Source organism: Aethina tumida, chromosome 1 (genome assembly GCF_024364675.1).
Source record: "Aethina tumida isolate Nest 87 chromosome 1, icAetTumi1.1, whole genome shotgun sequence".
NCBI lineage: Eukaryota > Metazoa > Arthropoda > Insecta > Coleoptera > Nitidulidae > Aethina > Aethina tumida.
Window position 1 is genome coordinate 38,885,903 of NC_065435.1, and position 15,797 is coordinate 38,901,699.

Here is a 15,797-nt window from a genome sequence, read left to right on the forward strand (position 1 = left end):
AAAAAAACACATTAAATTAAATATTTAATTTATGTAATTATATGTAGTAATTCAAAATATAAAATTACACTAGTTTCAGTCGCCTTACATCTAAAAGGTAATAATAATGTATAGTCCAGAAATACCGGAAAAAACTTCATAATACACAAAACTGAAATAAATGGCTGAAGCTTAATTGTACTAAAGTTTATGGTAGTATTGTCGTTAAAAATTAACATTCGTGTGTTAGGTTTGTGTTATAGATTTTATGTGCCATTGTTTGGCCACATTTGATCCTGTTATGTACAAACCCACTTTCAGGAAAAGTAATAAATTAATAATTAATGATGTTTCCAGGTTCAGATCCGGATAAACTAATCAAATGCGGCCAAAATATGTTTTTTATAAATAAATATAAATTATTTTACAAGATACCGCATAAAACTTGTATCACCGACCATTTACAATATGGTACCAACAAGTACATAAATATGCACAATCTCCCTCGATCATTGCGACATCATTTTATAATTGGAAATTGTGATGCAGCGCGTGCGGATGTGAGTAATGTCCTGAGTGTGTGGATCTTGGCACCGTTCTCTGGGAGAACTGCGAATACGTGTCGTCCTGTCCCGGATGCATCAACATCACCGGATGCAAATTCAATGACTTCCTCGAACCGGCGACGCTGGCCGAGTCGCTCACGAAGGCGCTGTTCATTTCACCTGAAACAACACCGATTAGTAATGGACAATAATTGGGTCGGAGGTGAGTCACCTTTGAATAAGCTGGCCGGTGCGTAATGGGGATCGGGTTGCAGACGGACGTGTCTGGTGGCCAGGATGAAGGCGAGGGTGGACAGGATGACGGCGTCCAGGCAGCCTATGGCGGCCAACAAGTAGGCCCATCGGATGCCGCACGTGCCCAACGTGTACTTGTCCGATTGGTTGCACACTCGCTTCACGCTCTCGTCCGACCATCCGGCTGGGAAGCAGGAGCAGCCGATTATCATGCAGACAGCTGGAAAAGTTACGATTTAATCAATGAGTTGTTCAGCTTAGGAGGGAAGAAGACTGATAAAGTCTTGGGTAAGATATTTACGAAATTATTGTATATGTCTCTTTGCAGATCAAACATTTAATGAGGGGAATAAAGAAACAATACATGTTTTTATATTTGAAATAGGCATATGATTATCTTAATTCTTAGACTCTTCACAACAATTTAAAACCTCTTGCTAGGTTAATGAACTGCTGACTGGAGTAATATCAAGTGGTGCTTCAGCTTAAGTTGCTTCAAGGATCATCATACTCATAGTGCCAATTGGTGCTACAAGAAAATCATCATGAGAATGTTTTATTTAACTGCTATTGCACCAAAGTGACTTGTTTATTAATGCAAATTTTTGTACTTGTAGGTCTATTATTTGAAGGACGAGGTTGTGCATCTGATATTTGAACACTTTACAACAATTTAAAGCCTCTGGCTGGCTTTTGATTATCGCAGACACACGAATTGGTCAACTTTAGAGGCTATATATTGGCAATGGTTGATGAACAACTAACCTGAGTATTGTCAGGTGGTGCATTTGATGGTATTGACAGAAACTGATACTGGAAACATGGTAATGCTTCTAATATGTTTGCTAAGAAGTCAATAACATCTATCTTAGATATTTTTCAAAAGCCTGTTTTTGGGTAAGATATTTACAAAATTATTGTGTATGTCCAAAAATTTAATCCCTTTGCAGATCAAACATTTAATGAAGGACCCTAATGAACAACACTTATCAATGGGAATACTGCCCTAAGACAAACCATCATCAAATTCACCATCAGACAACCTATAAAAATGGCCAAAGTCACTGGCTTTGGAATAACCTTCACTTTGGTAACATTTTCACTCTTCCACATTGAATTTTTCTATATTGCTGAACGGTTGAAAATGGTCATCATTTTCGAAATGGGTTGTAATTTGTAATAATTGCATGGCATTTGCTTCAATGAATTTCACACCTGTATTGATGTCAGTAAACGCCAAAGAAGTATTTAACACCTTTGTATTCATATTTCTATTAGCTAACCCAAAAACACAATTGGTGCTTCAAGAAAATGGTATGAAAATATTTTATTTAACTACACTTGTACGGAGCAAAGTATGTATTGAACAAGTATTTTGTTTAACAATACATATTTTTGTATTTGTAGAAGAATAGACACATGAGCATATTAATTGTTAGGCACTTCACAACAATTTAAAGCCTCTTGCTAGGTTAATGAACTGACCGGAGTATTATCAGGTGGTGCTTCGCTTACGTTGCTTCTAGGATCACCATACTCATAATGGAGATCGACTCTTATGGAGTTTATGCTTTGGTAAGAAATTTTGAAACATTATTGTAAACTCCACAACATTTAATTTCTTTGCAAATGAAATATTCAATGAAAAAAATAACGTGTAACAGAAAAGGGGAGCCATTGGTTGTTGGTGAAACCTAATCAACAACACTGATCACTGGGAATATTGTTCCAGGTCATATCATTGCAAAATTCACCATACGAAAATCAAGTGCCAAAGTGGCCTTTTGCTAACGGTAACATTTTTAATCTTTCCTATTAATTTGTACATTTAAATGGTTGAAAATGTCAACATTTCGAATTCGAAGGAAAATATCTCCTGAATGCAATTTGTAATAATTGCATGGCATTTGTTTCTATGAATTCCACACCTGTAATGATGCCAATTAACGCCAAAGAGGTGTTTAATACGTTTATATTTATATTTATATTACATAACTAAAAAACAGTTGGTGCTACAAGGACATATCATGAGAATTTTTTATTTAACTGTTGTTGCACCAAAGTGACTTGTTTATTAATGCAAATTTTTGCATTTGTAGATCGATTATTTGCAGAAGGAAGTTGTGCATCTGATACTTGGGCACTTTACAACAATTTAAAACCTCTGGCTGACTTTTGCTTAAGGCAGACACACGAATTGCTCAACTTCAAAGTCTATATATTGCTAGTGGTTGATGAACAACTAACCTGAGTATTGTCAGGTGGTGCTTTTGATGGTGTCAATAGAAATAATTGGGAACATGGTAATGCATCTAATATGTTTGGTAAGAAGTCAATACCATCTATCTTAGATATATTTGAAAAGTTTATAAAACAACCAGTAGTCCTCTAATTCAAGGCAAGAAACAATAATATATACAAAGATATTTATTGAAAAAATAGTGCACTAATTATTCATTCGCTCATTTCCAATTAAATTTTAAAACCACAGTTGTGGTTGATCAAATTAACAGATCTATAGTTAGAAAATAATTGATACAATTAAAAGAGATTTCCAACTCAAATACATATTGATTAAATAAACGTTGAAATAGTATTGGTAACATGTGGCAAATTAGAATACAGTTCTCTGAGTACACTCATGATAACTGCATCCGTTTACTTTTATTTAATGACTGGTCACTTATGCACAATACTGTGTGCATTTAATTTTTCAACGTTTCATAATAATTTACGGTATTGTTCAGTTTGTCCCAGATGGGAACGAGAACTATTATTTACACAGAAACGCAACTATCAAATTTCAGAGTTAGAATGGAACAACCTTGAACGATTGCATGTCTATGCACGGCATAATATTCAGAATTTTTTAAGCATTTTGCAAACTTCGAAGATGTGCCAATTAATATTGGGACAGGCCACAGATAAACGGATGTTGCATCCATGTGGTATAACTGACCTCCATTATAAAATATTCTTTCCGGCTGATTGCAGATCGAATTTACATTTAACGGAAAACAACAGTGCGTAACCTAGAAGTGGCTTACATAAATTGCATTCTGGTCAAACGTGTAAACATTTTTTTCCAATTTTACAAAAGTGCATGATTGTATTACAAGTGTGACCCGGTTGTAACATTTTAACTGAATGTATTTAGTGAAATCGTGTTCAAATTGTTTTCTATAAGCGAAAATGTGTGTGTGACCGAATGAAAGTGTGTGACCACTTAATGACATCGAGTTTGGGACGGCGCATTGTCGTTTCGATGCAGAGGAGACACAATTTTAATGTTAATTTCCATGACTTTTAATGTTAAGTGCGGGAAAAAGTTATTTAGGATTTAATGTTTGACATTTAACATAACTATTCTTCAGCAAAACTACCTTTGTGAACCAAATGAATTATTTCAAAATTGACAATACTAATGAGATTATATTGTAACAAATGTGTTATCAAATTAAGTCTTAATAAACAATGTAATCTTTTGCATAGACCAAACAAAATTGCATCAACAACAGAATTTTTAAACCTCTTTTGGGGCATTCTACGAACTACTGATAAATACGTCTTTTGGAAATATACAAGAAATAGGACGTTTATTTTTAGACCTTTAGAACTTCTCATTTAACATTTTGAAGCTTCCTTTGAGACTCTTATGCGACATATAGTCTTGCACTGTCATGAAGGATGAGAAATTCTTTTCTATTGGCCAAAAAACCTAGTCTTTGATTAGTTGACAGTTGCTTCAATCGGTCGGCCTTTTGGTGGGTAGTTAATATGTAAAATGTCACACACAGTCCATCATATACTCATTAACATCTGTCTTAGGTTAAGACTGTTTCTCTATGTTTCTCAGCTTCAAGAAGGAGAAGTTCTTTTCTAAATCGTTCAGCCTCTTGATGAGTCAAATTTCACACACAGTCCATCATGTGTCCATCTATCAACACCTTTCTTGGGATAAAACTGTTTCACCATGTTTCTCAGTTTCACCTCAGTCAAGACCAACTAGATTTGTAATAATCAACCGTATAGAAAAAATTGGCAATTATCAAACGCCTAATTTTCTTATGAAATAGCCCCTTCCTAATAGTTGATTCATCACAGATTGATGATTGATCTATTTCTAAACATATTCGTGGATTCCTTAATTTCTTCGTTATTACAGGCTTCAAGACAAACTTATTCATCTTCAGTGCATCACTTACAACATCATTTTCAAACTAGTTTTTAAACCAGAAAAATGTTTTAGATGCATCGTGTGAAAGAATAACAATAATAATAATAATAATAATATAGAGATTAACAACAAAAGGTTAAAATATAATATAAAAATTTATTGAAATAATTCATAATCAAAAACACATCAGTCAAAGCACTCAATTAACAGGTGTGCACCGTCGACGTAAAAATCGAAAACATTTTAATGAGACAACAGTAAATGAAATGTGTATTCTAATGTGAGCGGACGAACGGCATAAAATTATCGGCATTATTTCGTCCGTCATCTTCCATTATTGTATGTTCAGTTAGTTTTTATATGCGTGGATTGAATAAATGCACCGGTGTGTTTAGAGTTCATTTACTTCCCGATTCGCGGGAAATAACGCACATGTTATCAGTACCGATGGAGAGAAACAGTATCTCACGTTATTAGCCATTGTGCTGTCGGCTTGAGTTACGCAATTTCGCGATTCTTTATGCGAGGTTTTAAATGAATTCCTGCCAAGGTATAACTGTAATGATGTAGATGTGGGAATGATGTGAAGATCATTTCTGGACAATGCACAATTGTAAAACGCATAACTTGATCATGGAATATTTAAATATACACCGCACCGGGCTTCTAACTTACAGTTTGAGTTTGACGTCGCCACGACCCACGACGGTATTACAAACTCAAGGCGAATATTTCGTAAAAACGGTCTTTAACTCATTGTCTATGTTTCTTACAAGACCCACCGTGCAATTAGTCTTTCGTTTTGTGTCTCGATATCAGAAAAATCACATAGATACAAAGAAGGCTGTTTTCTAAAGGCAAAAACTTATTGATCAAGGTTGAATATGTGAAATATTTTCAGCACGCTGAAAATACAACTGCACTCTTTTGAGACTTTATGTTAATTCTTCCATTTTAATAGTAAAGTGATTCCAAAAATATTTAAATAAATTACAAGTGACAGCGAATTTGTATGTCTCCCAACATTTTGTGACTCTTCAAGTGAAAGAAAAAGTTGAACGTCATAACAAAGTTATTGTTAGCAGCATTATAATTAAATAGTTATTAAGTTTTATGGATGGCTGGAAATTGTTCAACTTTAACTATTGTTATATAATCTATGTAGAAATGAAATGTGTATTAAATTAAGTAAAATTTTATTGTTTGTAGTATAAAAATCAGTATGAGGCTTATGAAGGATATTTTTGCAATAAAGTAGGCACTAAAATTGAATCACTGAACTATTTATTTAACCAATAAGTCATTGTTTTAATTCAACTACCAAAACATTCTGTATGTTATTAGAAAACTTTTTATGCATTTTTTAGATTAAACATGATGAATTCAAGTACTATAAACTCGTACAACAGGAGATGCTGATAGTGATGAAGTCGTACCATTTTTGTTTCCAGTGGCAAGGAATGCATTGAAGATGAACAACGTCAAGGTCGTCCTGAAACCTGTACCAATGAGGACCTTAATCAATAAATCATGTAACTTGTTTAGAAATACGTCTGTCATTAAACTATGATGAATCCACCATTAGAAAGAGTCTTCCTCTAATGACTCTCATCTAAAAGTTGAACAAACGAATTCTACATAAATTGGACATTTGACAATTGCCAAATCTCTCTTTGCACAGGTTAGTTACGACAATTCTAGTTGGTCTGGACAATGAGTTGAAGCTTATTGATGTCTGCTTCAGTTCCAAGAACCCAGAGTATTTTTTTCGTAACCTGTATAATAAAACAATAAAAGTACTAACTTTCAGGACATGAGTTGAAGCTAGTAAACCTGGTGTAGCAGTATTTAAAACAAGTTTTAATCCAAGAATTATTTTGGTAATTGTATGGTGGGGAGCTTTAGCCAACAAAAAACTTATTCAGCCTAAATACCTCATACACAATACAATTAAGATAAAAAAACTGATGTTGATGTCTACTTCAGCTCCAAGAACCCAGAGTATTTTTTTTTTTTGTAGCTTGTATAATAAAACAATAACAGTGCTAACTTTCAGGACATGGGTTGAAGCTGGTAAACCTGGTGAAAGAGTATTTAAAACAAGTTTTAATCCAAGAAAGATTTTGATAACTAAAGACTCAAAGGAAAGTCTAAAATGCTAAATACCTCTTACACAATATATTGTAATTAAGACAAAAGAAAACTGAAGTTGATGTCTTCTTCAGCCCCAAGAACTATTGACTTTCAGGACATGAGAGCTGGTATTTAAAACAAGTTTTAATCCAAGAAAAATTTTGATAACTGTATGTGGTGGAGAGCTTTAGCCAACAGAAAAGACTTGTTCAGGACAATGTTGCATTAGAGATTCAAAGGGAACTCTCAAGTTAATGACTTCTTCAGCTTCAAGAACCCAGCGTATTTCTTTCGTAGCTTGTATAATAAAACAATAGCAGTAGTAACTTTCAGGACAAAAGTATGCTCAAAAAAATGTTACACCATGTCCATTTGGTTGACAACGAGGTTGGAGTAATGAATTGGGCATCACTAAACCGCAGTTTGTTGGAGGGATTACGCAACACGATTTTCACTATTATAAAATCGATAATGGTGACAAGAATTTGGTAAACAGGCCGGAACAATCTAATGGAATTAAACTTCCGCAACATCGTAACTGCAAATTGAATCGCTTATAATGTCGGTTAGCCTGAACCACAGAAGAAATGAATCTATTAGCCGCCAATTTGAAGGTAGTGAAATTTCTTTTGTGATTGGCAAGATAAAAGTGTTTGTTCAATTAGAAAGGCCATTAAATTATTGGAAGGAAACACGGTTTTAATGTCGTTTTATTTATTAATGTTATATAAGTTTTAAGAACTGGTTTTGTTATTTAATATTATTGCAATTGAAAGAGTATTCGTATTGTCGATACCGGAGACAAAAATCGGATCGTATAGAAATAGAAACTTACGTACCACTTAAATACGTACCATTTGGCAAGCGTTAACATAACTGAAAGTTATTATTTTATATCGTATATCCCATTGTTGTAATATACATATTTTAAATTACTATTAATTGTAAGTATACAAAGCAATAAGAAGCAGCCTTTTGTCTTCCAACATCATTTATACTTTCTTTATTTTCACTACTTATAAAATCATCTGTGATTCTACATTAAAAATGTGATACGATAAGAACATTAAATTAAATTGTGTTTTAATGCGTTCAACTCGTGATGGTTTCTATGACTAATTTTTTACCTTGAAATTTTCATGGAATATTATTTAACTAATCGCAAAATTAAAATATTTTTAAAATTATAAATACAATACGATAAAGTTTTACTTTTTTCCAATCATTTTCAGTACTCAATTATAATTTTTAAATACATATATGATATTTATTATAAACATGTTGTAAATTATTGAATTTCCATTGTGTACAAAATTCAATTTATTTTATCCAATGGTAGCCACAGAAATAGTACAAATTTTAAAATTAAACATTTTCTTATTTCATGAAAAAATTAAATTCAATTTCAATGTTTTGTGTCATTGTTTAACAATACTCTTAATAGTAAGAATTTATTCTTAGTAAGATTTATATTATTTTATTGAATAACTCACTTTTAGTAGGGAGAGGGAAAGATTGCACTCCAAAGAAGAAGGAAATATTTTAGATACTTTACAAAAACTTTGGTGAAGGAAATAAAATGGTTTGAGATTCCTTTTGCCTGATATAGCACCATTGCAGAAAATTATTCGTAAAGTAGACAATTTTATGTATAGATATATAATGAGAGATTTAATGGAACCATTTGCCAACGATAATTTACCAGTAACAACAAAATATTAACAAATTTTTGTGTGTGTTTTAACTATAGAAAGTGTAATATAATAGTGTAATTGTTTTAAATAAAATATTTCTATTGTATTTAATTACAGGTGTATATTTCCTAATTAACAATATGTGTTATTTCTCTGGCTACCACTGTACATAATCCTCTCATTCAATTTTAGAAAAATTGACATAATTTGTTTAGTTTGTTAATGCTGAATGTGTCTTATTTGAATAAAAGTAATGAAAAATATAGCAGTAATTTCAACTCGTTGAGTTTTACTTTTTTTCCAATTATTTTCTGTACTCAATTATAATTTTTAAATACAACTATGATATTTATTATAAACGTGTTGTAAATTATTGAATTTCCATTGTGTACAAAATTCAATTTATTTTATCAAATGGTAGCCACAGAAATAGTACAAATTTTAAAATTAAACATTTTCTTATTTCATGAAAAAATTGAATTCAATTTCAATGTTTTTTGCCACTGATTAACAATACTCTTGATAGTAAGAATTTATTCTTAGTAAGATTTATATTATTTTATTGAATAACTCACTTTAGAAAGGAAGACTGCAGTCCAGAGAAAAAGGAAATATTTTAGATTCTCTACAAAAACTTTGGTGAAGGAAATAAAATGGTTTAGGATTCCTTTTGCATGATATAGCACCATTGCAGAAGATTATTGGTAAAGTAGACCCTTCCATGTATAGATATATAATATAGATATATAATGAGAGATATAATGGAACCATTTGCCAACGATAATTTACCAGTAACAACAAAATATTAACAAATTTTTGTGTGTATTTTAATTATAAAAAGAATATGGTTTAATTGTTTTAAATAACATATTTCTATTGTATTTAATTAGAGGTGTATATTTCCTAATTAACAATAAATAATATGTATTATTTCTTTGGCCACCACTACATTTAATTCTCTCATTGAGTTTTAGAAAAATAGCAATAATTTATTTAATTTGTTAAGGCTGAATTTGAATAAAAGTAATGATAATGATATAATAGTAATTTCAACTTGATGATGATGATCTCTTTTTTTTCTTTTACATTTTACTAGGTTAACAAAAACTATTATCTTAATTAATATGAATTATTATACTAGTATTTTTTAATTTATTAACAAATATGTATAATTTTAAAAATATCGTTCTGCATTTGATTACATATCTTTATCTACATAGTAAGTATGCACCTGCCTGTTTTGTTATTAGACTTAATTATTTAATTACTAGATTAATTATAAAAATATTCCATCTAAGCAGGTTCATGCAGTTTACATTAAAAGCATTGTGTTTTTAATGATTACCACCCATTATTGCAAATTCAAAACGATTTTTCCTGAATAAAACACTTTAATGATTACAATTAATTGTTCCTTGATATATTCAAATCAGATTATGAATCTGGTAAAGTTCTCATCGAGGTCACTAACATACACGACCCTTTTCAACAACTTAAACCATTATACAATAACAATTCGAACACATCCGCATGTAATACTTCGTTAATCCCCATAATTTCGTATAATCAATTAATTAATGGTTCATTTTCTAAGCCATCGCGGCTTTTAAATGCCTTCGTGTGTGTGTTTGTGTTTCCATCTAGTTTTTATGCACCAGTTCTGTCGCTGATTTACTGACCAACTCTCATTTTTGTTCGGTTAATTATTAATAAGTCGTTGGCATTTACTCCTACTTATTTAATTTCTCGATAATTAACCGTAAATGTGATTTTCATAAAGTACTGTTAATTTCCACGATGAGCGTTTAGAACTTGTTCTTGTAGAAATTTGACTAGCAACGACTTTCGGACTGCACCACTTAATTTATTAAAAATTAAAGTAAAACCGGACTTTTATTTTTGTTTACGGCAAACGACTTAAACAAGTTTAATTATGTTACAAAACATATTTCCCATAATGCTCTTAATTACCGACTTCCACTGTGAGAAAATTTACGTCGAATATATTTTAATAAATGTAAACACAAAAAGGATACAAGTAAGCGTCGATTTCTAATCTGTAAAAGTTATGCAAATTTTTTAGTTCACGAAAAGATGCAGTTTTTAAGCTACATTTATTATTAAGCAATAGGCATGAAGTGAAAGTACGGCGGAAGAATTATTGAATGTCACTGGTAGATTCTGAAGATATTGATGGCATTTCAATGCGGATTGCACAAAAATCTTGATCAATTCCTTGTTGATTAGCTGCAATTAATTAATTTCGCAATGGAGTACGCAGTTAAAAGTGATTTATAAAATGGTGGTAGTATTAATTACAAATATTTCCCAACAATTAACATTAACAACAAAATATAATGTCAAATTTTATTTGACGCAGAACATTTTTACAAATTCTTTTAAATATAACCATTTATTAAACACACATTATACATTTTATTATATTTTTATTATATGAGTGAAGACATTGTGATGGATTTGGAGAACTCGACGCCAGAGAACGTAAGAGTATTCGTCAGAGTTAGACCCTTTAATGATTTAGAACAAAATTCCGGCATACAAAATGTGCTGGACGTTAATCAAGACAACAATTCCATCATAATTAAGCCCAACCAAATGAAAAACGTCATCAAAAAGAACTTCAGCTACTCAAAAGTGTTCAGCGAGTCCAGCAACCAGTTCGACGTCTACAGATCAGTGGCGATACCGATTGTGGAGAAGATTTTCGAGGGCTACAACGGCACCATATTCGCCTACGGACAATCGGGAACGGGCAAAACGTACACGATGTTCGGCAACACCTTGGAACAGGACCACAGAGGCATCATACCCAACATATTCTCCCACATGTTCTCCGAAATCTCCAAGTCGAACAAGAACATGTCCTACTTGGTGACGGTCACTTACATGGAAATCTACAACGAACAAGTGAGGGACCTGTTGTCGGACAACCCCCATAACAAGCTGACAATCAGGGAAAGAGCGGACGTGGGTGTGTATGTGAAGGATCTGCTGGGATTCTCGGTGAATTCGATGGATGCGGTTAACGATCTGCTAATCAGAGGATGTAAAAACCGATCAATCGGTTCAACCAAGCTGAACGATCTGAGTTCCCGCTCACACGCCATCGTAACGGTCATCCTGGAGTCGAAGAACAAAACCACCAACGAAGTTAAGTTCGGCAAGCTGAACCTGGTCGATTTGGCCGGTTCCGAACGCGTCTCCAAGACAATGGTGACGGGCGAACGGCTGAGGGAAGCCGGGAAGATTAACTTGTCGTTGTCGGTGCTGGGGAACGTTATATCGGCATTGGTCGATCAAAATTCAACCCACATCCCTTACAGGAACTCGAAGTTGACCAGACTGTTGCAGGATTCTCTTGGTGGCAACTCCTTGACGTCAGTGATCGCCATGGTGAGTCCATCTGAGCTGGACTGCGATGAAACGGTGAACACCTTAATGTACGTGGACAGAGTCAAGAGAATCAGAAACTACGTCTCAGTAAACATCGAAAAGACGAGCGTCCTGAAGCAGTTCGAGACGAAGATAAGAGAGCTGGAGTCGCAGCTGAACCTGCTCAACGACAACCAAGAGTCGAACCAAGAGAAGAAGAAAAAGTTCGCCACCAAAAGCAAGGAGAAACTATACAACGAGCAGCTGTTGCAAATCGAATACGCCAAAGAAGATCTCCTGACCAAAATCAATAACATCCAAAAGAAAATCCTCGTTGGAGGCGAGAATCTCCTTCAAAAGGCCGCATCGCAAAATTACCTCCTGGAGAGCACTTCGAAGGAACTACAATCTTTAGACAACTCCCAAAAACACTTGGAGCACACCCTGTTGAAAAAGGAGGTCGAAATCGACATCACGAAGAGGAAGTTCTCGAGTCTTCAAGAGGAGGACAAGGAACTGGACAATGAAATCGAAAACGTCGAACAGATTCTGGAGACGGAAATCGAAGTGCTGACGAAGAACGAAAACGCTTATCAACAGCAAATATGCGCCCTGCTCTACGACAACAAGGACTACTCGAAGCAGATGAAGATGATGAAGTTGTTCACGGAGAATTTCATTCCGAAGCCTTTCCTGGCGAAAATTTTGGATAATTTGTATTGGGACGACAACAGTGGCGATTGGAAACTCAGATGCGTCGCTCATGCTGGCAACAATTTGAAGAAACGACCGAAGTACAAGTTCAAAAAGGATTACAGAACTGGCGAAATTGACAAAGACGTTTTTTTTATGTACGAGAAGGAACTCATCAAATATGCCAATACTTATTAATTGCTTTTTTCAATTATTATTGGCATTTTACATAGTTTTAACGGCATTTTAATGGTATATATATAATTATTTTTCTTCATAGTATTGTTTTACATACATCATACATAAATTATTATACATCTTGTTATAAATACAGAAATACACTTTTAGAAAAATATTTTGTGTTCTTAAATATGTGTATTTAAAACGAAGATTTGCTAATTGCCTATTTCTATCATTATTGACATTTTACTTAGTTTCTACAACATTTTAATAGATTCATATTTTATTGTTATATATATAAAAATACAGATTTAAAAAATATTTTGTGTATTTAATATGAATTTCACTTGTCAAATGGGTTGCTAAATTAATTAACTAATAATTTTTCTTAAACTGGTGGTAATAAAATGTGCCAACAAAAATTTAAGCAAAGGATATCAAGGTTTAATTATAATTAATAATTAATTACTTCTATAATTTATAATTTTTTATTCCAATAGTAACCAATTAGCTTTAGCAAAATAATTGCAATCTTTTAAAGCTCAAATTCATGTTTCTACTATTTTAAATTAATATCAGAAACTACGTTTCCGTAAACATCGAATAGACGAGAGTTCTGAAGCAGTTCGAGACGAAGATAAGAGAGTTGGAGTCGTAGCTGAATCAGCTCAACGACAACCAAGAGTCGAACCAAGAGAAGAAGAAAAAGTTCGCCACCAAAAGCAGGGAGAAATTATACAATGAGCAGCTGTTGCAAATCGAATACGCCAAAGAAGGTCTCCTGACCAAAATCAGTAACATCCAAAAGATAATCCTCGTTGGAGGCGAGAATCCCCTTCAAAAGGCTGCATCGCAAAATTACCTACTAGAGAACACTTCGAAGGAACTACAATCATTGGACAGTTTTCGAGTCTGCAAGAAGAGGACAAGGAACTGGACAACGAAATCGAAAACGTCGAACAGATTCTGGAGACGGAAATGAAAGTGCTGACGAAGAACGAAAACGCTTATCAACAGCAAATATGCTCTACGACAACAAAGATTACTCGAAGCAGATGAAGATGATGAAGTTGGTCACGGAGAATTTCATTTCAAAGCCTTTCCTGGCGAAAATTTTGGATAATTTGTATTGGAACGACAACAGTGGTGACTGGAAACTCAGATTAGTCGCTCATGTTGGCAACAATTTGAAGAAATGACTGAAGTACAAGTTGAAAAAGGATTATAGAACGGGCGAAACTGACAAAGACGTTTTTTTCATGTACGAGAAGGAACTCATCAAATATGCCAATACTTATTAATTGATTATTTCAATTATTATTCGCATTTTACATAGTTTTTACGATATTTTAATGGTATATATATATTTATATAATTATTTTTCTTCTTATCATTGTATTACATACCTCATACATAAATTATTATACACCTTGTTATAAATAGAGAAATTCAGTTTTAGAAAAATATTTTGTGTCCTTAAATTTGTATATTTAAAACAAAGATTTGATAGTGGCCCATTTCGATGATTATTGACATTTTACATAGTTTCTACAACATTTTAATAGATATATATAACAATAAAATGTATAATAATGTATAAAAATATACAGTTTTAAAAAATATATTTTATGTTCTTAATATGAATTTCACTTATCAATTACCAAATTAAATATGAATAAAATAATTAATAACTTTTCTTAAACTGGTGGTAAAAAAATGTGACAACAAAAATTTAAGCAAAGGACATTATTTAAGAAATTATTTCTATAATCTATATTTATTTATTTCAATAGTGACCAATCAGCCTAAGCAAAATAATTACAATCTTCTAAAGCTCAAATTCATGTTTCTAGTAGTTTAAATTGATAGTTAGAAGACGTGTTATTAATTTTCCAACGATCTACTTACAATTAGTGAATAAAGCTGAATCCACATTGTATCGAAATGTCTAATTAGAACGAAAGATTTTGCTTAGTGTTGCATTGCACAATAATACAATTTCGAGAACTCCACCGCCAAGTTAGCTTCGCTCTTCCTCCCTCAACAACGATTAATTTTACTCAAGTAGGTCACCATGCCCGGAACATGTGAACCACCTCATTCCACCCATGATAAACTTACCGGACAGCAGCTGCATCCAGGCGCACACGTGATAGACGGTGGTGGAGTGACAGAAGAAGAACAACAGCATGGCACAAATGGTAAGGAGTGCCGTGACGACGGCCAGACCGATGAAGACGGTGGCCGCCTTGAAGGCGATGCTGGGTATGCCGAAGAAGTCGTCCAGCCGTCCCTTGCACTGTTCACCCGTTTCGTCGGCGTAGCACGAGGACCACAACCCGAATTTGCCTGGCGTGTCGCCACTCACATCCCCAATCCATTCCGGCGTGACGAACGACACCACACTTATGATCGCGTAACATATCGTGAATATCGCCCACAGCACACCTATCGCCTTCGAATTGCGGACGTAGCTGGTCGCGTAGATTTGCGACGAGTCCACGTATTCGATCTTCGAGCCCATAACTTGGCCTCTATCTCTTTGTAGATGCTGTTAATGTTGTTGTTGTTGCTGTTTACGTTGTTATTGTTGTTGCGGTGGACGGTTTCGTGCGAAAATGGCCGTTTACACTGTCGTCGACATTGTGAATGCGGACGTAGTGCACCAACACACCTGAGTCGGTCGTACTCCCACTTTTACCTGTTACCACCACAACTGTTGACTTGTTGCAGACCAGACTCGAAAGT

General features: G+C 33.7%; 2 protein-coding genes across 2 annotated transcripts; one reads left to right on the forward strand and one right to left on the reverse strand.

The window, feature by feature from the left end:
* Positions 1-16: 16 nt before the first annotated feature.
* Positions 17-15,791, reverse strand: LOC109607391 (LHFPL tetraspan subfamily member 3 protein). Its single transcript, XM_020023882.2, has 3 exons — positions 15,171-15,791; positions 757-999; positions 17-704 (listed from the first exon to the last, which is right to left on the reverse strand). Exons 1-3 carry the CDS (start codon positions 15,571-15,573, stop codon positions 505-507), a joined length of 846 nt encoding a protein of 281 aa, XP_019879441.1. The 5' UTR covers positions 15,574-15,791; the 3' UTR covers positions 17-504.
* Positions 11,188-13,267, forward strand: LOC109607380 (kinesin-II 85 kDa subunit-like). The gene has a single exon (XM_049970301.1). The coding sequence runs from the start codon at positions 11,238-11,240 to the stop codon at positions 13,065-13,067; it is 1,830 nt and encodes a 609-aa protein (XP_049826258.1). The 5' UTR covers positions 11,188-11,237; the 3' UTR covers positions 13,068-13,267.
* Positions 15,792-15,797: the final 6 nt, after the last annotated feature.

Bases quoted from the DNA above. Each gene is read 5' to 3' on its own strand.
- LOC109607380 (XM_049970301.1), top strand. From the start codon at position 11,238: ATGAGTGAAGACATTGTGATGGATTTGGAGAACTCGACGCCAGAGAAC.
- LOC109607391 (XM_020023882.2), bottom strand. From the start codon at position 15,573: ATGGGCTCGAAGATCGAATACGTGGACTCGTCGCAAATCTACGCGACC. The intron at 1,000-15,170 runs GTAAGTTTATCA...TAACTTTTCCAG, and splicing joins CTGGATGCAGCTGCTGTCCG to CTGTCTGCATGATAATCGGC. The intron at 705-756 runs GTGACTCACCTC...GTGTTGTTTCAG, and splicing joins ACCGGCCAGCTTATTCAAAG to GTGAAATGAACAGCGCCTTC.